The sequence below is a fragment of the Xiphophorus couchianus genome, chromosome 6 (assembly GCF_001444195.1).
Source record: "Xiphophorus couchianus chromosome 6, X_couchianus-1.0, whole genome shotgun sequence".
NCBI lineage: Eukaryota > Metazoa > Chordata > Actinopteri > Cyprinodontiformes > Poeciliidae > Xiphophorus > Xiphophorus couchianus.
The window spans coordinates 20,954,772-20,982,595 of record NC_040233.1 but is presented as its reverse complement, the minus strand read 5'-3'; the positions used below and the strand labels follow the sequence as shown (position 1 = coordinate 20,982,595).

Genomic DNA, 27,824 nt, shown 5'->3' with positions numbered 1-27,824 from the left:
AGATGGATGGCAGAATACTCCTTACTGTTGTAGAGCTGGCCAAAATCAATATTATTTCACACTGAAATAAACAAATCATCAGAGGAGACAAAACAAACCATTGTCATCTACGAAAGAAAGACACCCAAAAAAGACACCTTAGTGGAATTATTAAATACAGAAGGACATTTATCAGAACTAAAGTATGGTTTTTGTGCTACATGTAAGTACAATAAATTTTAATGAAGAAGGATTTCTTTAAAAATTTGTTATGTTGACTATCAGTTGACACTACATATTTATAATCACAGTTTGTATGTCAAAGTTAAGGATTGAGCTGTATCCTGAAATAACATGCTGGCAGCTTATTTCTGATTTTTCTCTTCACCTACTTTCCTTGAAGGTCATGTTTAGTGAACCAGTCTGTTAATGGCCCATCAGCATAACTTTTAGCTCATTAATTTCTTGCTCCATGACAGATTAGCAACCTGTCCAGCGTTCACCTTGCCTGTTACCTGATGTGACCTCGGACAGGTTCCAGGAACTCTTATGCCTTTAAAGGATAAGTGGGCATAGATAATTGATTTATAGATGAATTCATGAGCCAACTTTGTTGCTTTAACTTTCACACTATTACTCACACGTTGTATAAATATTGTCATCCACCAGAGCAGCTCTTTATTTGTCTCTGGCTTTCCAAGAACATATTTGTCACTGTCACAGACCTTAATGATCTGTTGTTGCGTAATCTTTTGCTATGTGTACTTTAACCCCAGGTGGAAGTCCCAATAATTCACACTTGATGTATGTTGGCACTTTAGCCCCAGTGAAACAAATGAGGAGACAGCTCTACATTTTTTCTTGTTAAAGAGCAACCTCATAATCAGTCTTTACAAGGGCCATCATGTATACCATATTTGACGGTTTTATTTATTTGAAGTGGAGGCTATAATTGTGGTTTTTCAGCCCAATTAGGTTATGTCACTATTCTCTTTTTCTTTTGATAAGTTTAGGATTATTGTTTGTACATCAACACATTGAGATAAAATACTTTTGTCTTAATGCAGAAGGAGCAAAAAGCTAAATATTTGCACAATAATTCATTATTTGCATGGTTTTACCAGACTGAAAAGATCTGATCACAATGCAATGAAACAATTAATCACAGCCACACTTGTACACTGGTGGTTGGCAAGTGAAAACTTTCACCTTTAATATTACAAAATTTAAAAAATGCTAGGCAGCTGATTTGGCTCCAATGACTCAGCTGTTTGTTTGGGTGCATTGTAATGGATGTGTGCTTTATTCTGATGTGCAGTTACACAATCCAGAATTTGGTCAGATGCAATCAGATATGAGAGTAACATCAAACTTTTCGCCTCAGAATCTGTTTGATTTAGTTTGGCTTTCTACTGCAGATCTGAAAGTACTTCAAAGAAATGAATGTGACAGTTATCATCACACCCACAGCCCAACTCTCTTTGCCTGACATTGATCTGTTTGTAGCCGGGCATCTGTTTGACATGGCATATTGTCAATTAAGCTGACAGCTTGTCTACATTTGAATCAATGAAGAGAAATAATTGAAGAGATTCATTTTGTTGTTAACATATTAATGCTTTCCCCTCGCTACTCTTCGAACCAACTTAATACGGAGTTTTTCTTTCTATCCTGTTGTTCTATTAAACCAAACTCTGTCTTTGTTTCTAATAGCTCCTCAAAAGTTCTGCGTTCCTTTTAATTATAGGGTTATGTGGTTTTGATAATCACTGACACAATTTTGTGTTTACTACGCCACCTCAAAATTGGTTGTATGATTTAGATAGTGAGCAACAAAGAATACAAAAAACAGCTGATGTTTTCCAAGAACATATTTGTCACTGTCACAGACCTTAATGATTTCTTTTCAGCAATCACCTTGTGACTTTTATGAGGCACACTGGTTACTTTACAAGAATTTACCAGCTACTCTGGAGGAAATTTAAAGATATTTTCCAGAACTCACTGTGTACTTTTCTGCAAGTAATTAGACGCTGCCCAACAGTTTTAGATCTTCCAGAACTTATAAAATATTTTCTGGTATTGACTTGGCACTTTTCTGGAAGTTTCATGAAATGTACTAGTTACTTTCTCTGACAGGCAGTGGCAAAGATTTTTTTGGGCAATAGGTCACTTCCTTGGCATTTACGTCACTTCCTTGACATTTTCGTTAGTTAGACCGAGGCCTGGAAAAGATATAACAAGTATGTATGAGGTCGAGCTAACACCTAAAACAGGGTTCAGACTGAAAAACACAACTTTCTGCTAATAGAATGCCAAATTCTGGATTGAGGATCACTTCATGGATATTCCATTACATTCATTATGTCGAGCTGGATTATTCAAATTGGTTTATTTAGTTTTCTAAGCCTGAGGCATCTCGTCTATGCTTGAGTGCCCAGAGGTAGATTGCAACCATCACTTCTCTGTCTGAACCTGAGACTCCCCTCTCTGGGTAATAAGCCTGCTATGATAATCAGCTACTAACAGGATTGGTTTTTTTGTTGTTATCTAATCCAAATCAGCCCCAGATCTGTTTTTTCTCTGTAGTGCCTTGTGCCCTCACACTAATATTAGCTGTTCGTGAGCATGTGCTGAGATTACTGTTTGGCCTGTGGCACCTGAAGTGTTTTTGCTCTTCTTTCATCTTCATCTCTGACCTTGCCAGCTGAAGAGCTCTGATGAACTCCTCTTACATCCTTTGAAAGACAACTGTGTCTATTTCTAAACACACATTTTCCTCTTTATTCTCATTTGTTCTTTAATAGAAATCTGTATCTTACACGTTTTCAGAGAACCAGATCCCGCCCGGCTTCCCCACCATTGACATGGGGCCTCAACTGAAAGTGGTGGAAAAGACCCGGACCGCCACGATGCTGTGCGCCGCAGGTGGGAACCCGGACCCGGAGATCTCATGGTACAAGGACATGCTCCCTGTAGACATCAACAGCAGCAACGGGCGCATCAAACAGCTCCGCTCAGGTACAAATTTATCTGATCTCATGGCTCAGCATGACTTATTGCAAATGTAAACACAAGAAAGCCGAGCTGTAAGGTGCGAGATGTCACTGCATACCTGCAGACATCCTGTTAAGACATGAGACCAATGAGAGAAAAACAAAAGGCCTTTGTTGTCACCGATGATTTCATTCATTGCTTTCATCACAAAGGATAGAAAAGTTTTACTCGGCTTGTCATTGTCACCTTGATTACTTTGCTGACTTCTTATACTTTTATTCTTCACAACCACACAGTCCTCACTTACACAGTTACTGAAGTTGAAATGACACTGTCTCCTGTCTCCGTGTTCCTGCAGTCTTTGACAGTGACGCATGAACTTTTAAAACCTTTTGAAGTATGGCGCGAGAAGATTTCACCCTATTAAATAATCCCTAATCCCCTTTTAAACATGCAGCTGGGTCACAATGAGGCCAGCAGATGATGTATTAGCTAGGATTTCAACCTTAACCTAATGAGGTACTCTTTGTTCACACTAACAGTCTCACTGATATATAAACAGCCTTATTTGACCTGGGTTTGATGGGAAGTGTGCGTGGTAGATAGATTAGTGGGTTTTGGAGCAGGTTCAGTCATTGACTTTCCACTAAGCCTAGCCTTACTTTGTGTGGTTGTAAAAGCCCCACTGTATAAGAGGCAGGTTTTACTTTGTGAGGCTTCTGTAATGGAAGAGCAGCTTATGAAGTGTCAGACTTGACTGCAGGTCTGAGGAGCAAAAAGGTCAAAGATAATAGATACTTAAGGGGCATATATCATTATTTTTCCCCCACTTTTTTTAGTCATGTTGAGACTTGCAGCTCAAGATAGTTATTTAAATGAGAAAGTTGAGAAAAAAAAACACGAGGCAGCAGAGAAAGGAAAAAAAAAAAACAAGCTAAAAGGTAGAGATGTTTAGTTTGAATGTTTGTATCGAGGCAGAACACAATATCCACCTTAACAACAGTAATGATAAAGTTTACCATCAAGTTTGAGTGAAAAATAAAATTTACATCTAAAATAAGGATGAGAAACGTTATCTGAGAGTATTTTAGTGACTTAACAACCCTGGGAGGAGTTTGAATAATTACCACCAAGATAACCTACTTTACATAATCAAGGAAATGCAATTCTCACTTTTCTCCACATAAATCCATCTTTCAATTGCATATATTTTGAGAACGCCATCTGTAACGTCACTCAGTCTCTGCTCCATCTACAACAACCCTTTGTGGCCTAAAAAGTCGGGTCAGGTTAATCCTACACAGCTGAAGATGAATACAAAAAAGAATACAGGAAAATTTGATGACATAGCCACTTAAGGAAAAGCTGGAAATGTATTAGGGCAGTCCATGTTATTGGCACTGTAAAATCATAACATAGTTGAAGCTGCATACTAACTCAGCTACTTAATTGTTTGATATTTTTAGTGCAAGGATAAAATTGTGCAGAAAAAGAGAAAAGATTTTTTTTTCCCTTTTCACTTCCAGCAACAACTTTTAATTAGTTTTCTTTTCCACATACATTTGGAGTGCCTGAAAATATGCTGATATGCCATGCCCCCAGACTAACATTTCTTTTTATCCACCACCGTTTTCCTGACATCTGCTGCTGCATCAGGATTTACATTACTGAATATGACACAAAATTAGGCCCATTCTGCATTGGCAGAACAGAAGCACATTAATTTGTTGCCAGGGCTGAACAAAAATGGCACACAAAGTTGTTATTATTATTATTATTAATATAACACCTTTTTTTTATTTCTTTTTAATGCTAACCAATCGTATACTGCAAAGATACTAATTCTTTTTCTGTAAAAAGGTCAACATAAATACTTCTTGTCCATCGCCCTATTTATTTTGCCTTCTTTTCAGTAATTACCCATGTCCTTTTTACTAACAGCAAAAGAGAATGAAGGCCATCTTCAATCAGAAAGCATAATTAAAACATTTTCTGTATGAATTTAAAGCTGCTGTGGAGTGAAGTAAGCGTACTCAGGGCTGTTTCCTGCTTAAGCGAAATGGGGAATATTATATTTCAAGGGGTTCGTCTGACAGAAGGGATCCTTCTCAAAGGCTTTGCTGTTTTTCTGTCGTACTCTCCAACATTCATACCTGCTTTATTTTGTAGCATTGATTAAGTGAGTTGAGTTTTGTTAAATCACATTTAGGTGGCCTCTACTCTGTCATTTTCTTTATTTGTTGTTTTTAAGAAGACATGTTTTTTTTCTCCCGCTGTTGTAAGTGAATTACTAACTAATCTCTCAACCCTGTTTTCATCTAAATTACTCCCCCATAGGTGGTACACCAATTAGAGGTAAGAATGACAAATGGTGTATTGGAAAAACATAACGTCCACGCCATACTCTCCCGCCCACATCTGCCCCCGTTATACTCCCACCCCCCATCGTCACGTCGCCGGGTTCATCTTCACTGTTGGCGAATCAGCCCACCCTGTTTCCACTGTGTCCTGGTCGCACCCCCAACATGTTCTGTCTGCTGTCTGATCCTTTACAAACAAATTATCACCAACCTCGCCGTGCCAAGGGAAGTGCACCAAACCACTGTGCATGAGGGTGTGAAATCTGAGCCACTTTAATAAGATATCAGGTACAGAGTCTTAAAAAAGTTCTCACAGGTCTTGAATTTTTTCACATTTTGTCATATAATATCCACAAACTTCAGTGTATTTTAATGGGGTTTTATGTCACAAGCCAACAAAAAGTAGTTCATAATTTCAAAGTGGTAGGGAAACTTAAAATGTGGTTTTCGATTGTAGTGTCTACTCTGCTACCCCTAAATAAAATCTGGTCAACTGTTCATCATGCTCCCAAAAAAGCCATTTTGACAAGAGTGGTAAAAAGAAATTTCTGTAGGCTCAAATGGTCAGATTAAATCAAAATTAAATTTTTTTGTGGCTCACATATGGTGGAAAGCTACCACTCTGAAACATGGTGGTGGCAGCATCATGATGTGGGGATTCTGGAATGCAGGGAAGCCGATTAGAGTTGATGTAGATAAATGCAGGGCAATTCTGGACAAAAGTCGGAGGAAGCAAAAGACTGGAGGAGAATGTTGCTAGAAGTCAAAACAACATTTGGAGTGGTCTAGTCAAAGTCCAGTCTGTAATCAAGCTTGGAATCTGTGGCAAGAAATGAAAGCTGCTAGTCAGTCCTTGCCTATATGTTGCTCGCAATTTAGTAGCAAAATGACTTTTGGAGGCAATTGGCAACTCTGAATTTTATGTCAAACTGTCGGAGTAAACATGGTAGAACACTGCAAAAACACAACATTTTACCAAGCATATTTTATCTAGTTTCTAAAGCAAATATGTTAGTATAGCTGAGTCAAATTCTGAATTACCTTTACAATTTGTTCAGGTGTGTTTGATCCAAAAGATGCTAAGCAGTTTTACTGGAGGACTGGTGTCACAGACTCCTGGACTATCAAATAAAATTGTAGTGAAATAACATTACAAAATGTGAAAAGGATCCTTATGAACAGAACCTCTTCTCTCTGGGTTTTTAGCTGAGGGAGCAAAGACTCTCAAAGGAGTCTTACCTGCCTCATTAATGCAGCCTTAATGGGAGATTGAAGTGACTACATTTGCATAGAACCTTAGCTGAGTTGCCCCCCTTGAATGGAAACAGGAGTTTAAGTTTTAATTTTTAATTTTTTGGAAGTCCTTTGCCATATTTCTACTTAAGAACGCTGCATTTAATGTTGAAAATCTGTAACAAGCTGAATTAAATTTCCAAATGTCCATCCCTGCATATGGTTGACTTTAAAGCAGCTGATGCCTTTTAGGTAGAAATGAAACTACAAATATCCAAGCGCTTGGAAGCCGTTTTGCTAGTGTTGCATCTCAACAAAACGCAGAAACCTTCTACTTTTTTTTTTTTTTTTTTCGGGCTCAAACTGCTTTCTCCTGCAGGAGAGCTGGCAGATTGACAGATTGGTGACACTGACATTAGTATGCAGGTTCATGTCAGCGCTGAACCAGACACCGATGAGCTCAGCAAGCCAAACAAACACCTCGGAGGGATGTGTTGTCATGAGATCTGAAGTCGCACACCCGACATGTCACCGCTCCGCCCCTGTTTTACTTCTGTTGTTTCGGTCTTGTCTTGCGTCGAATCCCCTATGGTTGGTGAACCTGTTTGTTACATTCATCTCATGCTTCAGGATGTGAAAATGCATCGTATTCTGAGTATTTTTTATTTATTTATTTGTCACATTACAAGCTGCATGGTGGCTCACTGCCTTTTGTGGGAGCACCATGCTGCTTTGGAGACATGATAACTTTTATCACCCCGCTGCATATATTCTACTGAGAGAACCAGCTTTTCTCTGTGTTTTTATTCATTTACTTTTAACGGCGGGGCAGGTAAGTTCACTGCTGCTTTTCCTAATTTGTCAAAAAAAAGAGACTTGCTTCATCTGTCTTCCATTTGCAAGTCAATAGCAAATTATTAACGGTTGGCTGTTCATGGGGAGTGGGAAAAACCCTCCCCTGGACTGGTCTCTGGGGTTTTCATACTTTGTTTGAAGCAGCATGTTGGCCTTCGTTCAGTTGCCTGCAACAACTTGGATTTGTGGATACAAATCAAAGTCATCTGGCAGAGGAGAGACTCCCCTTGGTGAAACGTGGTCAATAATTTTCTCACTGTTAAATGAACTGGTAGTTGTTTCACTACCGGCTGCTAGGAGCTGAGAAACAAATCATTGCTTTAACCTGTTCAGTGATTTTGTTGCCTGGCCAAAAAAAAAGAAAAGAGAACGTCAGAGGTCTGATATATTGTTTCACCACTTGTAGCCTTGATCCTGCCTGTCTTTCACCATGGCCTCATTTCTACAAGCTTATGTCATACATTTACCCAGCGTTCCTTCACATTCACATGGGAAAGTCTGGAGGAGCTGTCAGTTTTGTGTTGTTATGTCCAGATAAAACGGAAAAGTCAATTATGTAATGGGAAATACTTTCAGATTCTATTCCATAAATCTCTCAGTCCATCTATCCATCCATCTAAATATCCATCCATCTATTCATCCATCCACCCATCCATCCATACATACATACATACAATAAATATCCTTCCATCATTCACCCATCCATCCATCTAAATATCCATCCATCTATTGATTCATCCATTTTCAGATTTATTTTTTTAAGTCCAACCACTTTTGAAGTATCTTCCAGAAATCCATCTCTCTTTTTTAGCTAGAAAAGGTTGATTTCAGCCTTTTTCAGGTAAGATTAGCTGAAAAAGACCCAATAGTTCTGGGTACTGCAGTCTGAAAAAGAATGAAACCTTGTTTACTTCCAACTAGAGTAGCAGTACTGGTTTTGCTAATATGTTGCATCCGTGATGAGAGAATCAAACCACTGCACAAAGTATCTCCTCCTGTACATACCAAAGACTCCCAATGGCATTATGGTCTGGGCTGCTTTGTGACTATCCATGTGAGAAAGTGCTGCCTTGTGCATCATTTCATCCATCAGTCTTTTTATTCTGATGTGGGATGAAAGAGGTCAGACAAGTCCACATTCACTTAGATTTTCCAATGCTCTCTAGCTTTATATTCCCTAACAAATGGAAGCCCATTTTTGCCTTCCCCCCCTTCAGCAGAACTGATAAGTGCTTTTGCTAAGGCAACACAGCTGTTTGGTCCCAATACACCAGGTTCTCATTATATTCAAATCCTTCCACAGTTTATTCCATTAATCATTTGGATATTTTTCCTTCCACATGTTTTCTGGAATATGTTTCACCATTACATTCCCACGTTTGAACAAAGTGTTGGACAAGTCTTTAGGCATTTTTAGTAGATTCATCAACCTCACGTCAAGCATTAGTTAATCGCAGGTGGCCAACTGAAACATAGTGATCACTGCACTGCACTTCCTCACAGAGCTGTGATTACTTTTTTTGGGCAGGTTGTTACAAATCAGTAACATTTCTTCTTTGGGATTTAAGAGTATTGCTGTGTGTTAGGGATATGTAAAATGCATATTTATGTCATAGTAACAAAATCTCACACTGACGAACAAAGGCTGCGGTTCTCCAACAGTCAACATTTTACTGCGTTATTGTCATTTGTTGACTGGAGGAACCATTGAAAATAAAGGTTTAATTTCAGCTTATCATGGAAAAAGTAGGATTTTGCATTGAGGGACTAAATCAGAAAGGAATATTAATTAGGCTAAGTAAATACTGGGATGAGAAACAGGTGAGACTAAATATCAGGTGAAAGCAAGCAGGGTGAGACAAGTGTGGAAATAAAAAAAAAAAACCATAAAAATAAACAATCACAACCCCACAGAAAGACTGAATATAACAAACCAAAAAATGATGAAACAAACAAGCAGGAATGAAGGGAAAATAGTAAGCAACTTGAACACATTGCACAGGAAATGAAGTCTAGAAGGAGAAAAACTCAAGACCGCAGCTTTAAGTGGAAATGTTAAGTAAAGACTTTTCCAAATATATTTATTTTATAGAAATTTCCAGTGATTGTGACACCAAAGATGAAAAACATTTTTCACAAATTCAATGTACTAAAATTTAAAGGCTGGATCTTCAGTGTGAGATTATGTTACAGCAACAACATGTGAATATTATTTAAGGATTTTTACTCATCTTCCATTTGGGACCAATAAATGTAGAAGGGCTGTCACATTTTTCTGACTTGAGTTGTTCAGGCAGTGATGGTTCTAACATGTTATTTAAATGGACCGTCAGACGTGCTACGCTTTCATTCATAACACAACTGGGCCAAATATTTAATCACCAGCTTTCCTTAAACTCATCAGAACATCTAATTGTTTGTGTCACATCACTGCAAAACCCCGTCCATCATGTCTGAGCGTGAACTGGGTCAGTCTGACTGACCTCGGGCTCTCTATTGAATAATTCTGTTTAAATTAATGTGCATTGGTTCTGTCGTCTGTCCAGAAGGCTAAACTTGCTAATCCTCCTTTTAGGAGCGCTGCAAATTGAGAACAGCGACGAGTCGGACCAGGGGAAATACGAATGTGTAGCCATGAACGACGCCGGCACTCGCTACTCTGCTCCTGCCAATCTCTACGTCAGAGGTAAAGTCGAACGTCTCTCACCTTTATTTATCAATGTTATTTCAGCTGTTTAAAAATACTGCTCTGTGAAAAAGCGTACAAATATCTCTACTTTTGGCTTTTTGTTGCAGATAAATGTTTCAGTTCAAAGCTAACTTTGAGGTAAATTTAATAAATAAAAGAGTTCTATTTTTACCTGTAGAATCAAATTATTCAAATAGGGAAAATCTAAAAGAGATGAGATCTATTAGTCCATTTTTCACCCAATCCATTAAGTCATTCCTAAGGCTTTGGGACTTTCTCAAACCACAGTGAGAAATATTATCCACAAATGGAGAAAACATAGCCCCCAAGTGAGGGTTAGTGATCACAACCACCCACTGCTGGCAGCAAATATACCTTAATATGCATCAAACTAAATATACAAAATAAGATATTAAATGAATAGGGTTTCTACCAGCAACATTACAAGGAGAAGAGCATTTAGTAGGCCTCTTATGGCACGATTAAAAAAGGTCTTAAAAAGCACGTCTCCATAAGAGACAACCAATAGCATGTCTAGTACTATTGTGCTAAAGTATTTCAGCTCCACAAGTGGTACTTTTTTGTCTGATTTTGATATGCTCAGTGAAAAAATTAACAAATAGGCTAATTTTCCTTGAGTAATTTGGAGTTTCACAGAAGAATAGGTGAACACTGAACCACGAATAGGTGGGGTCTGCTGTAAAAAGTGCTTCACTGACTCATCCAGGAGGTCTCATGAACCCCAGAACACAGAATACAAAATACATTAAGATCTAAAACTCTGCAGGCTTCTAATGCTTCAACCGATGTTCATGTTTCAACAAGGAAACCGAGGCGAAACCACTGCTTAACAAGAATAAAACAAAGCAAAACACTTGGTAATAAACCAACAATTAAGCATTGTAGTAGTGTGGTGGATGAATTGCTGTAATTGATGGAATCATGAATTCTTTTCTCTACCAGAAAATCCTGGAGAAAAGTTTCCGCCCATCCGTTTTCAACCTTCAGCTCAAGATAACTTGGGTTTTAAGGCAGAGAGAAGTTATCCAAAGGACACTTGCAAATCCAGCTCTGAAAGGCTTTAAAAGAAACCAACATGAAGGTTTTGCAGTGGCCTCGAGAACGTCTGGACTTAAATTCAATTTGTGATTCTGTGGTATGACCTTAAGAAAGATATTCGTGCTGCAAAACCCTCCATCGTGGCTGCATTAAATCTGTTCTGCCACAAAAAAAAAAAAAAAGACGTTTAATGGTAGTTGTTACTGCCAAGAGTAACACAACCAGCTTATTAGGTTTAGGAGCAATAACTTTTCCACACTGGACCAAGTTGGTTTGGATAGCTTCTTAAGAAAGTGCTTTTTTGGGTTTATCCAGGCTAATTTTGTCTGACGTTAAAATGAATGATGATCTGAAACGTTTAAGTGACCAAAAAAAAAGGGAACATAGAAGCAATCTGAAAGGAGGGCAAATGCTTTTTCTCAGAATTGTTCCCTGTGGGAAACATTTGGATTTCCTCTAACTGTTGTGCAACTTCCAACATTTCCACCATTTTTTTTTTTTTTCTGCGTCCATTTCTGTGTTCGTCTCCGTCTTCACCGCACTTTTCTCATTCCTTCTGTTCCAATGAACTGAGCTAACCTCAGCCTCCAGTTTGGCTGCAGACTCAACCAGGTGCAGCCCCCGAGAAAACAGCTGCATTGAAATCGTTTCCTCTGCTGGCACCGACGCCAGGGCCTCCTTTCTTTTTTTTATATCGACTGTATCGAAAGGGGCCATTATTCCCCTCCGCACAAACCCGGAGCTTCTAAAGACGAGGACGGGGGTCTAGGGTTTCCCGAGTTTGTTTATGCTGTAACATCTCCGTGAGCAGACTAATGCAGGCGCAGGGTTGGGGGCATGCGGGAAAAAGCTTCTATAGGAGGGGAGTGAGTAGTCGAGGTCAGCCCCTGTGGATAACACCAGCATGGCTGATGTACATGAAACACAATAGCTGCTCCAGTTGTTAGTGTGCGAAAGTGTCACGGTAAGAAAGGGACACGCTTGGATATCATTTTATAATTTCGTTAAAAGCGTACAGAACTGGAGCATGCAGCCTGTTTTATGGATGAGTAAGTCTTTTGTGTCCTTTTTTGTTATCAAGATAAAGTAAGTAAATTACCGCTTACTGTGTCCCATATATCCAGAAAAGAGAAAAAGAGAGCGAGGGAAATGATTTTTGTTGCATTTATTATCTCACATGAGCAGACTAGCAGTATAAATGTCTGGTCGAACACAAAACTTCCCTCTGAATCAAAGGTGGAATCCCGTTTCAAGATTGGAGAAGGATCACATCTGCAGATTAAACATCACTTAAAAAGTTCACATCTTTCATGTCAACAGAGGTAGAAGGTAGTCAGCCAGACGGCGGAGCCGAGGAAGGGATGTAAGTCTCGACTATTAATCAGTACATGTCTGTCACAGGTGCAGACACCGGCTTTTTTCCCCCCTCAGAGGTAATTACAGTAGTTGTGTGGCGTGGCGCCAGCAGGGCCTGGGGGCCCTTCTGCTCCGTAACACCACCCAGGTAGCTGTCAACCCACTGGCCCTAATACCCGGCTTTTTTTCCGCCAGCCTTGCCACACCAGAGGAGAGATAGAAATCAAACCAAGCGTAACCTTTTAGACGTATTTTCGACTGGAATGGAGAACAGAAGGCTACAGCCGTGTTTTCGCTTTGTCTTTGTTGCCGGCGCTGGAGCTGGGGAGACGAGACCCGGGGCTGCGCAATCACTCTGCTGCTAGATTGGGCGACTTAAGACGAGTGGCCTTTGACATGCCTGTCTTCCTCTGCTGCTGTTTTTGCTTGGGTGTTTTTTTTTTTTGTTTTTTTGTTTTTTTTACACTGAAAGTCATTAGCTTTGATGCAGTTAGCATCTGTTTACTATGTGTTTTTTTCTCAAGCTCTTGCAAAAGTATTCATACCACTTTATCTTTGTTCATTTTGTTTTGTTACACACAACCACACACTTTAATGAACTTCTTTGGGATTTCATGTGATCAACACAATGGCGTAAATGATTTTGAACTTTTCAAAAGAGCGTCATGCGTTTGAATTCATTCCCCTTTACTGTGATACCCCTAAATAAAGCATCTTCAGACTTCACCAGAGTCTGTTAACTAACAGACTCCAACTGTTAGTAAACACAAATACACAGAAATACACAGTATTTGTGTGACAACAAATAGCTTTACTATGGACAGAAGACTCTTGCTGTAAAACATGGTGTTGGCAGTATCATGCTGCGAGGAGGCTTTTCTTCAGCAGAGAAACTTGAAGAGAAAGTCGCATACAGGGAGAGTATCTTTATTGGCTTTCAGCTATGACTTTGACTAGACCATTTTAACACTTCATTCTGGACATGTCAGTTCTTCCATGAAACATGGTGGTGGTGGTATCATACTGTGGGAGCTGGAATGATTAAGATGGTTATCCTGGTAGGTCAAACCTTAACCCTCTTTACACATTTATCCCCACGACATAATGCTGCCTCCACCACCGTTCCTTTGTAGTTGTGACGGTAGAGGTTTAGGAGAAATGTTGAGAACCATGAATTAGTTTCCTTGTAGCTCACAGCTAGGCTATGTTACTGTGTTGGTCTTTATCGCTAAATCCTAAAAATACATTAAAGTTTGTGGTTGTAACATTTCAAAATGTAAAAAGCTTGAAGAGTTGCGTATACTTTTGCAAGCAGCTCCATTTGACATTCATTTTACAGCATGATGCTGTTACCCAAGACTTGATCAACTAATTCATGTTACAGATAAAAAACGTTCTATCTTTTTTTTTTTTTTATGTTTGTGTACAACACAAAGTGGGGATTTTTCAAGGTGGCGTGCAGTAAACCACAAGAGAAACTCAACCACACACACACATAAACACACACCTGTCAGACATGCATTAAATGTTCTCGTTAGGGTGTTTTGTATCCCTGGATGTGTTTTTTTCCCCTTCCTGCTCTGTCACCACCTGATCCGATTCCTTTCTGTGGGTACACAAACACGCCGCCTGCTCCACCGGCACCACCCTTGTCTTGACATTTTAGAGCCATCAGAGAGTGATGTCCTCATATTAGCGTGTGGGAGGAGTAAGACTAAAGGAGACGACGACGGTGGGGGTTGTTTGAGGACGAAGAGTGTGCTCCTCTATTGTTTTTCCCGTTGTGTTTGTATCAATTTACAGTATGTCCTTTTCCTCGTTATCCATTAAGGACTGTGACCGTGTTTGAAGGTTTGCAGCTGCGGGTCACTCTCTGTGACCCTCCTCTAAAAAGGGAGGACTCCATCAACGTGGGCTGAAGCACACAGCGCGCTGTGATCGTGCTTGAGCGCTCATTTGTCAAGCGTTTATCCCACAACGGAGGAGGAATGTCAGCTTCTGTCTGCTGGCACTCTTTCATATATCCATGTGACATGTCAATATGTCACCAAGGATAAAGTACTGCAGCTGGGGGTTTTTTTTCTTCACCAAAATATCTCCATGCTGTTTTATGTGTGTGTGTATGTGTGTGTCACGGAGGGAAACTTGGAATGTGATCAATTCAGGTCAGATTTATGAGAGGGGGAGAAGAAGAACAAGAGCATATTTAGTAACACTGACATCAGCATATGTTCATGAAGAAAAAAAGGTACAAATTCATTGTGAATCATAAGACAATTGTACTTTGAAGGGGGGATTTTTGATAAGTTTGATTAAAGACATCTGAACGTATTATTTCAAATCACAATTTAGCTAAGAAATCTGGGTTTACTAAAAGGATTGTTTTTCTCCTTGATTCTGGATTTAGACCCCTTAATTTATTCCCATTTTGTGATGTTATAACCACAAACATCAGTGAGTTTTATAGGGATTTTAACTAACAAAGCTTCACAAATGAATGCATAGTTTGTGGAAGGTTAATAAAACAGGAGTTTTAACAAGTAAAAATGTAAAAAGTCTTTACCCTGATCCCCTGAATCAAATCCAGACATGGCAAAACATGTTCACATCTGCAAGCTAAACACACCAGTCAAAAATTGTGGTGGCAGCATTATCCTGTGTAGATGCTTTTCTTTTATTTATGGGGTATCGGAGTAAATGGTGTTGAATATGATGCTACATTTGTAAAAGTTTGAAAGCCAAACTCTTTTCCATCCACTTACCTATCATGCACCAAGTTTGTGTTTGTGACATGATAAGATGGAAAAGCGTTTAAGGGATGTGAATTGTCTTGCAAAGAGATGTCTCTCTGTACCATGTCACTAACCTCCTCTGTGTATTAAAAGCACCTGTCTGTTTCACTGTTTGTCTTCCTCTTCACTTTGCATCTTTCTCATTCCATCGGTCATCTTCATCAAATCACTTCACCCGCAAAAAGATCAGCGTGGAGGTTGGTCATTTTCACTTTCTTTCACTTCCTCCCCATTAGTGCAGATTTTTCAGAGAAAGGTCCACTCCATCCCTCCCTCCCTCCCTATCCATCTCCTGTGGTGAAAGCACAGGTATCCTTTTCCCCTAGAGATGAATACATTATTAATAACTCTCCCTAATCCTCGCAGTTCAATTGTGTACTGTTGTCTACGTATTTGCATGGATCCCTTTTCAGCTCTTGCATGCTTTCCATTGCCACTCCTCCAAAGTGTGTTTCAATTAGTCTTGCCAAAATATATAAAGGAGTCCCCGAGCAGTTAGCTTAAGTCATTATTAGCCCTCCGTTGTATTAGCATTCTTCCTCAGCGCGCCCGCCCATGTCCTTCCTGTTAACTGTATCCACCAACAGCTACAGCAGCTTTCACTGTTAGACTTTCCATTCGCCTGTGTAGGGCCATCAGAGGTGTGTGATGGATTACTTGGGTATTCAGGTGGCAACCGGATTTGTCAGGTATTTAGGCAGCAACACCCCGGCTCTCCCACTGAGGGACATGGGTGTTGGAGCTGACAAAGCCTTTCTCTGGGGATTACGTCTGTTTTACCAGCGTGGGCAGCTTCCACCTGGAGACTGAAGGATGTCGTGGTCACATTATGGACTAATGAAAGGAGAAAAACATCTTCCAGTCTTTCTGGGATTTATTTACTAGTGTAAGTGTAAAGATAAGTCTAGCTCATGAGATTCTGTTCATGAGAATGAGGCAAGGTTCCAGGAATATCTTTGGGAATTGTAAAAATGACAATTTATTTGTGTATACAATTAAACGCTTCACAAACTGTTTTCAAGAATCTCTAATCAGTGTACAAAATCTTATTTTAGATTTAACTCGTCCATATATGTTGGTTCCTGTACCCAAAAATCATAGAAAAGTGCCTCTTTAATAAGTAGAATAGTGGTTTTATCTACTCAAAATATGTTTTATAGATTTTCTAACCCAGGATGTTGATTTATTTACGCAATGCAAAGTAGCATGTCGCCCCCAAAATTTTAGCTATTGAATCAAATGTAGTTCCCATTGGGGAAAACCCTTGAAATACATTGTTTAACTCTCATAGCTAAAAATCAAAATGTTAACTTTAGCATTGGCAGCTAACTCTTAGCAAGTATTGTTATAGTCATTACAACCTGGCCCTAATGTGGATATTAATCCTTTACAGTTTTATTTCTTTTTCTGAATTTCTACTCATTAAACACTATTTAAAAGTGTTGCCAGTTTTTACACTCAAAAATAGACTTTTCATTTTTCAAATAATACGATTTTGCCACAATAGTATTTCTAGGTAATTTATTGTAACAGAGATATTTGCAGTCATCATAAAGTTATCCAGTTAAGGCTTTCTGAACAAAATTATTGTAGATTTTGAACATGAGACAATTAAGTACAATCCAAATTCATTTTTAAAAAACTGAAAAACAGGCATTAAGTGCTGACATGACGTTGTGAAGCAGATGCTAATGTTAGCATGATTAACAGCTAATAGTTAGCTAACCACAATATTTTCACAGTGCTCAGAAATCGGTGTGATCTGTTACATCACCATTTTTTATTTTTACAGAGTGCCCAATATTATACAAGTGGCAAGTTTTATAATGCGAACATTTAATTCTAATATGATATATTTGTCTTGCACCAATTCAATTTATACATCTATATATTGGAGAACAAGGGAAACTTTGCATTGAAATTGCTTCCATTTCATGTTGTTGCTAAAATAATTTAAATTCAAAACAATGTTATTAAATAATCTGTATTCAGTGTAGAATCCAACAGCTCAACCTTTACAAGTCAAAGTATTTTTAGATGTTAAAATAGAAACTATAAAAAAGCTAAAATACATCTTTTGTTCATACATGATGCTCGAAAGCACCTGTCTGTGTCGCTGTTTGTCTTCCTCCTCACTTTGTATCTTTCATTTCATCAGCCCACATCAACAAATCACTTGACCCGAAAACAGGTCAGTACAAAGGTTGGTCATTTTCACTTTCTGTCACTTCCTCCCCGTTAGAGCAGATTTTTCAGAGAAAGGTCCACTCCATCCCTCTCTCCCTCCCTATCCATCTCCTGTGGTGAAAGCACAGGTATCCTTTTCCCCTAGAGATGAATACATTATTAATAACTCTCCCTAATCCTCGCAGTTCAATTGTGTACTGTTGTCTACGTATTTGCATGGATCCCTTTTCAGCTCTTGCATGCTTTCCATTGCCACTCCTCCAAAGTGTGTTTCAATTAGTCTTGCCAAAATATATAAAGGAGTCCCCGAGCAGTTAGCTTAAGTCATTATTAGCCCTCCGTTGTATTAGCATTCTTCTTCAGTGCGCCCGCCCATGTCCTTCCTGTTAACTGTATCCACCAACAGCTACAGCAGCTTTCACTGTTAGACTTTCCATTCGCCTGTGTAGGGCCATCAGAGGTGTGTGATGGATTACTTGGGTATTCAGGTGGCAACCGGATTTGTCAGGTATTTAGGCAGCAACACCCCGGCTCTCCCACTGAGGGATACGGGTGTTGGAGCTGACAAAGCCTTTCTCTGGGGATTACGTCTGTTTTACCAGCGTGGGCAGCTTCCACCTGGAGACTGAAGGATGTCGTGGTCACATTATGGACTAATGAAAGGAGAAAAACATCTTCCAATCTTTCTGGGATTTATTTACTAGTGTAAGTGTAAAGATAAGTCTAGCTCATGAGATTCTGTTCATGAGAATGAGGCAAGATGTCAGCAATGTTTTGAGGAAAAATAAGAATCTCCATGTTTATCTTCAAAAATAAGGTCTTGACAAATCATAATCTCTAATCAATGTACAAACATGTTAATTTTTATATGCTTTTATGATTTTAGGTTTGTCCCATTAAAAATGCCCCTTTTGACAAATTTTTTAATGGTTTTATGAAGTGGCTACCAGTTTGCCATTTTACTCAACTTTTAGTCATAACACAACAGAGCTAGTCAATAATGACGTCATTGTTTCAAAATCTTTATTTCTGGACCAATTAAGAATATCTTCCCAAATCATTTAACCTAATTGACAAAAAATATCAGACTTTGTTGTTACACCCCTAATTACAGCTGATTCATGATGCAACAAACTGAACTCTGCATTAAAATTTATACCATTCACTGTATTCAAGACGGAGGTGATTCTCAGGAATTTTTCCCTCCTTGGCTTCCATTTGCACATCTCTGCCTCACAAACAGCTGACCTGTAGAATATTTAAGAATGAGCTGCCAGAGTGCTGACAAGGGGATGATCAGCCATCATGGCTGCCCAGAGACGCTGCTGCCAAGAAGACTCGCAGCCTGCTGACTCTGTGCCAGTTTGTGCCAGATATTGATTGACTGGACAGGTTCTGCTATCCTTGGGCACTTTGTCAGGGCAGTTAAATTTATAGGTATCCAGCAAGCAGGCAGGCAGAGTGGAGACAGGGCTTATTTTGTGGTTTTGATAGAGTCCCGGAGCCCATCTCTCCGAGCGGCTCTCGACAGGGGAGAGGCTTCTGGGGAATCGATAACAATTACCTGCCCTCTAGTCATTTTGTTCCACAGCACCTCTCCAAACTTAACCGCGCACCATGAATTATTCACAACATTAAGTGTTCAATATACACAAGCCCCCATTGACTGACTGCTCATAGTACTCTTAAGTCTATGGAATCGCAAAAGAACAACTGCTGCTTTGAGCTAAATGGATTCATGGTATTATATTTGGCCTACATCTGTCTGCTTGTTCTGAGAATTAAAATGAAAAAAAGAGACATTACTGTAAAAAGACACACGTGGCTTCCAATATGAACTCTAAAAAGCTCTAAAGTGTCTCAACTTCAAGTCCTTCAGTCAATTATTAAAGAAATTTGAACAAAAAGGTCATATTCTTCCCCTTACTCATACTTTTTCATTGTCTTGAAATCAGCTATTTCTGATCTCCAACTTTAGCTAAGCTTTGACTTACTAAAGGACTATAATAGAAGAGGAAATAAGAACAGTAATCAAAATACTTGAATTAACTTCTTGACGCAAGTGGTTGCCAATTCATTATATTTAGAGAAACACTGTGTGTGTTAGAGAGTAGTTGTAAAACATGTTTTTTTCTTTCATAATGCTTTTTGTGTTGACTTTCAAACTGTCTATTGCATCTCACAACATAGTTTGTGATTAGTGCTGCTGAGACAGCAGTATCTTAAAGTTTCTTTCTTCGGTACCCAAACTTTGAGATTTCAACAAGAATAAAATCGTTATGTTGAATTAGAAACGGATAGATGAAAACTTCGAAAAATAAAACAGCCTTGCTGTTGTTGACCAAAGTTTTGCTGAAGTCTCTGTCTAGCAGCCTGATTTAACTCAAACCTTTTTTGATGTCTTCTTAAAAACAGGTATTTAGCTTGTTAGATTTATCTGCTTTCTTTGACGCTATTCTCAAAATTGAATGTGGCATTGATGCCATACAGTACTGTAACTATAACCTGGATGTGCTTAGGTAAGGTGCGTTTACTGATTGAAAAAAGATTGCCAGTTGAAAAAAAACACACAAAAAAAATCCTGTCGGGACCAAACAAGCTGAAACTCAGCCCGGCAATTTTTAAGGTATCTCTTGTTTGCTCCAAACCCTCCAGCTCCCATGCATGCTTTAGTTCAGACCAGCATCTCTATCTGCTTTGAGAGCTGGCAGCTCGACTATCCAATCTTTACATGGCAAAAAACCCCAAAAAAACATTTTTCATGTATTTCATAAAAGTTGACATGTCATGACATCCATTCATCATGAAACTCCATTTTAAAAACGTAATTAAATGTCGAGGAAAATCAACTTCAGTTTTACCCAACTTTGGCCGTTTCTGTTGTTGGGAATTGTGTCACAGAATCTCATGAAGCCAAATTCCAAAAGTAAAGCTGCCAAAATGTTCTGCAGCTGAAACTTGGGATATTAATTATTTTTTGATACTGAGCCAAGTAGCTTCATCCCACATGAATCTGCTGATTAAAACGGCAGAAAGTCTGCACGCAGAACCTCAATTATTATGGGAAAATTCAGATGAATGTGAACCTGGTTTCCACCCCCCCACTTATTACGGCCAGAGAATCAGCCTTTTTCCCTGACTGGAATCTCAAAAGGTGCTTTTGTGTTTTTCCATTTCACCACATAATGAGGGGAATAACAAGCACGGCTGTAACGACGTTCCGGTTCAAATTAGATCCTGGAGAGGGGGGTGAAGGGTTTTGACGTTGGGGACTGGAGGCAGACTCATATTTGAAAATCCATTTTCATGTAGACCCGAGCATAAGAGCAATTATAGTCGAGGGTTTTTTTGTTAGTTTTTTTTTCTGAGACACACGGAGATACTGTAGTGCATTAGGGGAGACAAGCAGTGCGAATTCTGCAGGGAGAGTATTTTATTTTTATTTTGCTGTTAGTGTCTTGGAAACATATGAACAGCAGAGGTGGAATAGAAATAATGGGTTCTCAGCGGGAAGCTAAATGTTTGGCGAAGCTTCACTTTCCTCATAGTCGAGGATAAAGAAGCTAGAGCCTCTAACTCTTAGATTGAGTGCACACTACTGGAACATGTCATAAATTTAACAGGTGTGACACTAATGGATGTTCACAAAGTGTTGTCAGTTTTTTTTCCCCCCCGGAGTGTCATATGGATAACTTACTTGCCAAAAGTTCCCAGAGACGAGATCTAAAATGTCTAAATATGAGAGGCATTTGGTATGCATCTTCATGGAGACAGAAAGTCATATGTAAATGCTGGCTGCCTGTTTATCCTGGGCTAGCTTTTCAGTACGCCATAGACCCTCTGAATTGGTGTTTGCCTTGTCCCAACGACGTCAACGGGCCCTTCTTGTCTCCATGGGAACCTCTATTTAATGTCAGCCTATCTGCATATCAGAACTGCACAAAGAGAGCGAAAAAGACAGAGGGAGAGAGCTGAAGGATCCAGAGAGAAAGAGAAAGGAAGAGAGAGAGGGAGACAGAGGAAAAATCAAACAATAGCATCTCCACAGGGTCCCTCAATGATGCAACTACCGCTACTGATTGACACTTTGACAAAAGAGGTCTGGACATAGTCTCCTGCAAAACTGGACTATTTTTGGTAATATGCTCTCTTATTGTGGGGAAGGGGATAAAAAAAAGGATTTCTTCTGAATATCCAGAGCCATTTTGTGACGATCCTTTTATTCCCTTTGTGCTCGCCCGCACATTTGGACAAAAGCAATCAGCTCCTCTTTTCTATTAAACTCTGAAAATTTCTTTGTCTTTGTGATGTTGCACAGAGAAAGAACGTTCACGAGTTTACACAAGGAAGGATTGTATTTACCTTGCGTACCCTTACACTCATTTCCTTTCATTTTCTTTTCCTCTCAGTGCGAAGAGTCCCACCTAGATTCTCTATTCCACCCAACAACCAAGAGGTGATGCCGGGCGGCAGCGTCAACCTGACGTGCGTTGCGGTGGGCTCACCGATGCCCTTCGTCAAATGGACCATGGGTCAGGTGGAGCTGACCAAGGAGGAGGAGATGCCACTGGGCCGCAACGTGCTGGAGGTCACCAGCATCCGAGAGTCGGCCAACTACACCTGTGTGGCCATCTCTTCTCTGGGAATGATCGAAGCCACGGCACAGGTTACCGTCAAAGGTGAGGCGCAGATTTTAAGAGAAAAGAACAATGTTGAGGTAGACTTTGAATTTTATCACGATATTTTGTAGTACTGTTGTGATAATGATAAAAATTATCATATTAAACTGTTTATTACTTTATTTTTAGGTCATTGTACGGCTTTGGCTACCTATTTGAAATCGGTTTATAAAAAAGTTGTACAGAGAAACTTAATTTAATCATATTTTTAAATGAACTGATATTTATTGTTGCTCTCGTAAAAAAAAAAGCTTTGCAGAAATGAGTAAAATAACATTTCAGTCAGTTTTTTTAGAACATGAATTGACATTTACTGTAACAACAATAAATCAAAATTCTTGAGACATTTTTCACAATAATTGCTAAACAATACAATAAATCCCCACCCCTATGTTGATGCAAGTAATTGAAATAGTCCTTTTTGTCACCATACAGGCAAAAACTTTGTGTGACAGTCCAACACAAAGCAGTGCAGGATTGTGGATTTGAAAAGTTTCAACTCCTTTACGTTAAATAAAATCCAGTTCAACATTTTATGAAGGACTGTTCAATCCACAATGTGAAAAGAAAAACATTGGGACACAACTTAAACTATCAATACATGGTTTTTGGTAGTGTCCTCTGCACTTTAAATGTTATTTTTTACAACTATTCTTTCTTTTTCACAACGTTTTGCACCTTTGTGTTGATCTGTTACTTAAAATCCCACTGAAACACATTAAAGTTTGTGTGTTTATCATGGCAATCTGTACAAAAAGCTCAAAGGAGTGTTAATACCTTTTGAAGGCTCTGTAGATCATAAAAAATAATCTAATTAAAACACCTTCATATGCCCTTTGAAACTAATTTTAAACATTTTACAGTTACAAATTAAAAAACATCAAGGGTTTGGAGTTTCCTTGTCGATGCATTGATCTCTCTGGCTTGTATTTTTCTCTCTGCCTGCTTCTACATCCAAGCGTGTACGTGACTTTAAAGGGGTGTTGTCTACCTATCACGGCCTCTGGTATCAGTATTTGTCCGTATTGATTTGGCTTTCCACTCAAGCTGATCGATACACAAAATGTCACAGTCATTAGAGGGACCACAGCACTACAGACCTGTTTCCCTGAGGAGGCCTTAATACACACCCTCTGTTTGGCTTGCATTTGCAACAGCAGCAACCACTCTTGCAATTTTCTTGTATTGTCAGTAATTGTTGGACTATTAAGCAAAAGTGTGTCTTCACTTAAGGTTTGCTGTTCTTTTTGGGTTGATTATTGCTGACAGTATTGTAGGGGGTGGCTTGCAGGCGAGCAGCTCAGGCCTGTTAGTGTGACATGAGCTGTAATGAGCTTTGTTTATCTGCTCTTTAGAAGTGTTTTATCAAAATTGTCAGATTTGCAATTCTTCCTGGAATTACCTGAAAAGCGCAGAATTTATACAGTGATTCTGGAAAAATATGTCATTTACTTTATGATAATTTCCAGGTCTGAGTAGGTACGGAAAAACTAGAATTGAATATTGAAAAATGTTTTTTCCTATACTTGATAAATGCAGAGGATTGTACATTGATTTATATTTAAATGTGCCTTGTCACAATCAGATTTTAAAGCTATACGATAAGTGCAGTATTTTGGTTTTCCTTCTATTTTCAAAACATACACTGATTAATTAAAAAAACGTCCCACATGTGCTTATTTGGACTTTAAATTCAGGTTAAATCTCAGCAGGAGTTCTTAAACTGGCTGTGGTTAACAAAACATTAAAACTGCATTCCTCTGTATCTATCAATGTTCACAAACCATCTCCATTCACTGTTTGCAAGAGTGAAAGAATATACATTTTTTGTCCAGATGCCAAAACAGCAGAGAAATGACCCTATTTAATGAATCTGCAACCTTTACATCCAGAAGTTCTTTTGTCCAGCCAGTATAATCTACACTGCTCAAAAAAATAAAGGGAACACTTAAACAGGTGTTTAACACTTAAAGTGTTCCCTTTATTTTTTTGAGCAGTATATATTGCTGCAATATTTTTTTATTGTTTCCTACTAAATTTGGCTTTATCTTGATTTTTTTCTTAAAATAAATAAATAAAAATATATATAAAACAATCTTAAGCTTATGCATTCAATTTCTTCAAAGGAACATTACTTCTATTAATATAAAGACACCCGTCAAAAAAAATCCTTTATTTGGAACGTCTTAACCAAGAAACAAATGGCTTAAGAAAATTATTACTAGGTGTCTTTTTGTTTAAAAAAAAAATTGATCTAAAAGCTACTAAAAATGAGCATTTTAATTACTGTGCATTGTAATATTTATGACCAAACCTATTTACAGTCACAAAGGTCACAGATTGCGTCTCTATACAATACTGCAAAAATCAAAAAACATTGTTAAAGATGGTTTTGTTTCCGGATTTGATTAACTTAATGATAGGGTGTCATTAAAGGGTTATGATTTGTACTCTGAGGTCCAGATTGTTCAAACCCCCATCAATGAAACGCATCTGACCATTTTAGTTTACAATTTATGCCAAAATATGCCTGAAGTCTCTAAATAGCTACAATCTGTTGCATACGTCATATTCATATTACCAATCTAGTCCTGTCACAATAACAAATTTTGCTAGATGATAAATTGTCCCAGACGTTATTGCAACAAACCATAATTATGTCATTTTGAGACCATTTTCATATAATATAATGACTAGGGAATATTAATGCAAATACACCTTCCCAATGATCAATAAACTTTAATTTTAAGGAACATTAAACACTGGAACTAGAAGACATTTTAAATATTCAAAATAAATAAGCAATTTATTTATTGCAAAACTGATCATATCCCATTTTGCAAGCAACAAATAAAATTAATACAGATGTAAAACTGGCTTTCAAAATAAAGGCTGGTTGAGATAAATGCATCCAGTGGGCCTTTTGTCATCTAGAGAGAAAGACTTGAAAAATGAAAATTGTCCAGTTTCTTTTTATCATGTGATTAATCGATTTGTTACATATTGCGACAGGCATCAGCTTGATGGCAAAACAAAAAAAGTCAAAGCTGATGATTTGTTTCTCCGTCATCAGCCTTACCGAAACCCCCGACCTCCCTGACTGTGACGGAGACCACCGCCACCAGCGTGACGCTAACGTGGGACTCCGGAAACCCAGAACCCGTTTCCTACTACATGATCCAATACCGAGCCAAGTCGTCGGACAACGGCTTCCAGGAGGTGGAGGGTGTGGCAACCACGCGCTACAGCATCGGTGGACTCAGCCCGTACTCTGAGTACGAGTTCCGCGTCATGGCCATCAACAACATCGGCCGCGGGCCGCCCAGCGACCCTGTGGAGACGCGCACCGGCGAGCAGGCGCCCTCGTCGCCGCCCCTCCACGTTCAGGCTCGCATGCTGAGCGCCAGCACCATGCTGGTCCAGTGGGAGCCGCCAGAGGAGCCCAACGGACAGATAAGAGGCTACCGGGTTTACTACAGCTCCGACATGACGGCCCCGCTCAGCGCCTGGCAGAAGCACAACACGGACGACAGCAGCCTGACAACCATCTCTGGCCTGACGCCTGACATCACCTACAGCCTCAGGGTGCTGGGCTTCACCTCCGTAGGTGACGGACCACCCTCTGACATCCTGCAAGTCAAAACACAGCAGGGAGGTGAGCAGCAGCCACTCTGAGAGGCTCTGGAGTTCTTCATGTGTGTAAGAAGTAGGAATGCATTGTTAGAGGAAGGCATTTAATCTGACTGTTTGCGCAACAGCTCATAAACACACGTATGTGTTTGAGATAAAATCATTCAGCAGAGATATTTAACTTGATGTTCTTTCTTATTGCAGTGCTTTATCTGGTACTATTTCACATTCAGTCTTAGTCCAACTTCATTGGGATTTCATGTGATAGACTAACATAGACACTTAATTATTATGTAGAATTAAAACAATTCTTCTTTTTTTGGTGTGTATTCAAGCTGAGCCCCACTTTATTCTGTTGTCCCTAAATAAAACCTGGGATGGGGCTGAAACAATTAATCAGATTCATCATGATGAATCGATTCCTGAAATAATCATCAATGAATTAATTGCACAGTTAACTACTCCCTTGAATATGTTGTTCTTTTGGCAAATTAGCCTTTTTTGAATCTGTACACTACAATTAACGACTAACACATTAGTTAATGATTATTTAACAAAATAATTAATCACAATTAATCTGATGAATCGTTTCAGCACTATATTTAATTATTCTTTGCCATTCAAGATTTAGCACTGATTGTACTTGTGCGTTACATAAATTCCCTGTGAAATGCATTAAAAATTAATGTTCCATGTGACAAAATGAAACCTTTTGTAAGCCTGTTTGCCTCCATGCTTTAACCCGTGTTCTCCCTGCGCCAGTTCCCGCGCAGCCGTCCAGTTTCGAGGCCGAAGCCGAGCTCGACACCCGGATCTCGCTGACGTGGCTGTGGCCTGTGCAGGACCAAATCACCAAGTACGAGCTGCAGTACTGGGAGGCCGGCTCAGACAGCAAGGTTAGCATCAGAACACGACGTTCAGACCGCTTCATGTCGAAATTATCTCTCCTGCACAGCAGCTCGCCCTATCGCTCTCTCCGTCTGCTGCTGAATTTGTCTCGTTTTCCACAGTGAAACTGCAGACGACTCTTACTCTTCATGATGCAACCCCTCTGAGTGAGGTGGCTGTGTTATTGTAGTAATGTAGTCGGCTCCCCAGCTGATGAGAAAAACCTAGTGTGGACACAATCTGCTCTGTTACTCTCTTCTGCTGTGGCCGTTTGTTGGAACTCTGGTGGACCGAACCAGTTGGAAGCTGGAGGCCAACTTGTTTTTGGAACAAGCTGCTTTTGCTCCCTTTGGCAGTCATGTATGACTGTTTGCAGTGCAGTTGAAGATTGTATCATTTTGTTATTGTAGAGCACATGAACTAACTCGGGCAACACCACTGATTGTTGTTTTCTTTTTTTTATTATTTTTCTCTCCAGAAACACGTGACCTTCGGCCCGGTGGGCTCCCACTCTGTGGATGGTTTAAAGCCTGACACCATGTACTATTTCTCCTTGGCAGCCCGCTCTGAAATGGGTTTGGGTGTCTACACCCAGCCCATCCAAGCCCGCACTGCTCAGTCCAGTAAGTGCTCCATTTTTCTTTCCCCAGCGCTGCCTCTGTCCTCTGTCTTTTCTGCTTGTTAGCCACTAACCCAGTGATTTCAGAGAGTCACCTCCAGGCGGCTGAAGCAGGTTCAGGTCGTTCCCCTCAGTGAGTGAAACACAGAGAGAGAGAGAGAGAGAGTGAGGGGCAAAATGTGAGTTTTATAGACCTTAAAACAGAGAGTGTGAGCAACTTGAATGTCAAATCAATCTGAGAGCAGCACATAATGCTGACAGAGCAGCCATCCCGGTCAGCTTCCCCGCTTCCACCACCTCCCCTCTGTCACCAGCACTAACCCCCCTGTCCGTCTAGCAGAGGGCAGGCCCTGTGTCAAAGGTACGTTTAATGTGTCTTGTTCCCACATTTGTGAGCTGTGCTGTGTTGCCTTGCCTCATATCATTATGTGCTTTTACAGTGCCAGCATTCAAAATGTCACTCGTTTGATTTTATTTTTTTATTTGCTGTGTAGGCACAAT

The 27,824-nt window shown here is 39.5% G+C and overlaps 1 protein-coding gene across 18 annotated transcripts in view; it reads left to right on the top strand.

Moving 5' to 3' along the window:
- Nucleotides 1-27,824, top strand: part of LOC114147024 (protein tyrosine phosphatase receptor type F) — a 240,532-nt gene that overhangs the window by 132,307 nt on the left and 80,401 nt on the right. For 10 of the 18 annotated variants that reach the window (XM_028021538.1, XM_028021537.1, XM_028021536.1 and 7 more), the window contains 7 exons: nt 2,812-3,000; nt 5,314-5,331; nt 10,000-10,110; nt 21,917-22,186; nt 25,260-25,841; nt 26,579-26,712; nt 27,183-27,327. In XM_028021538.1, the coding sequence (XP_027877339.1) occupies nt 2,812-3,000; nt 5,314-5,331; nt 10,000-10,110; nt 21,917-22,186; nt 25,260-25,841; nt 26,579-26,712; nt 27,183-27,327 (1,449 nt within the window). The remainder of the gene's footprint in view (nt 1-2,811; nt 3,001-5,313; nt 5,332-9,999; nt 10,111-21,916; nt 22,187-25,259; nt 25,842-26,578; nt 26,713-27,182; nt 27,328-27,824) is intronic. The other 8 variants (XM_028021552.1, XM_028021548.1, XM_028021554.1 and 5 more) reach the window with 1 other exon arrangement.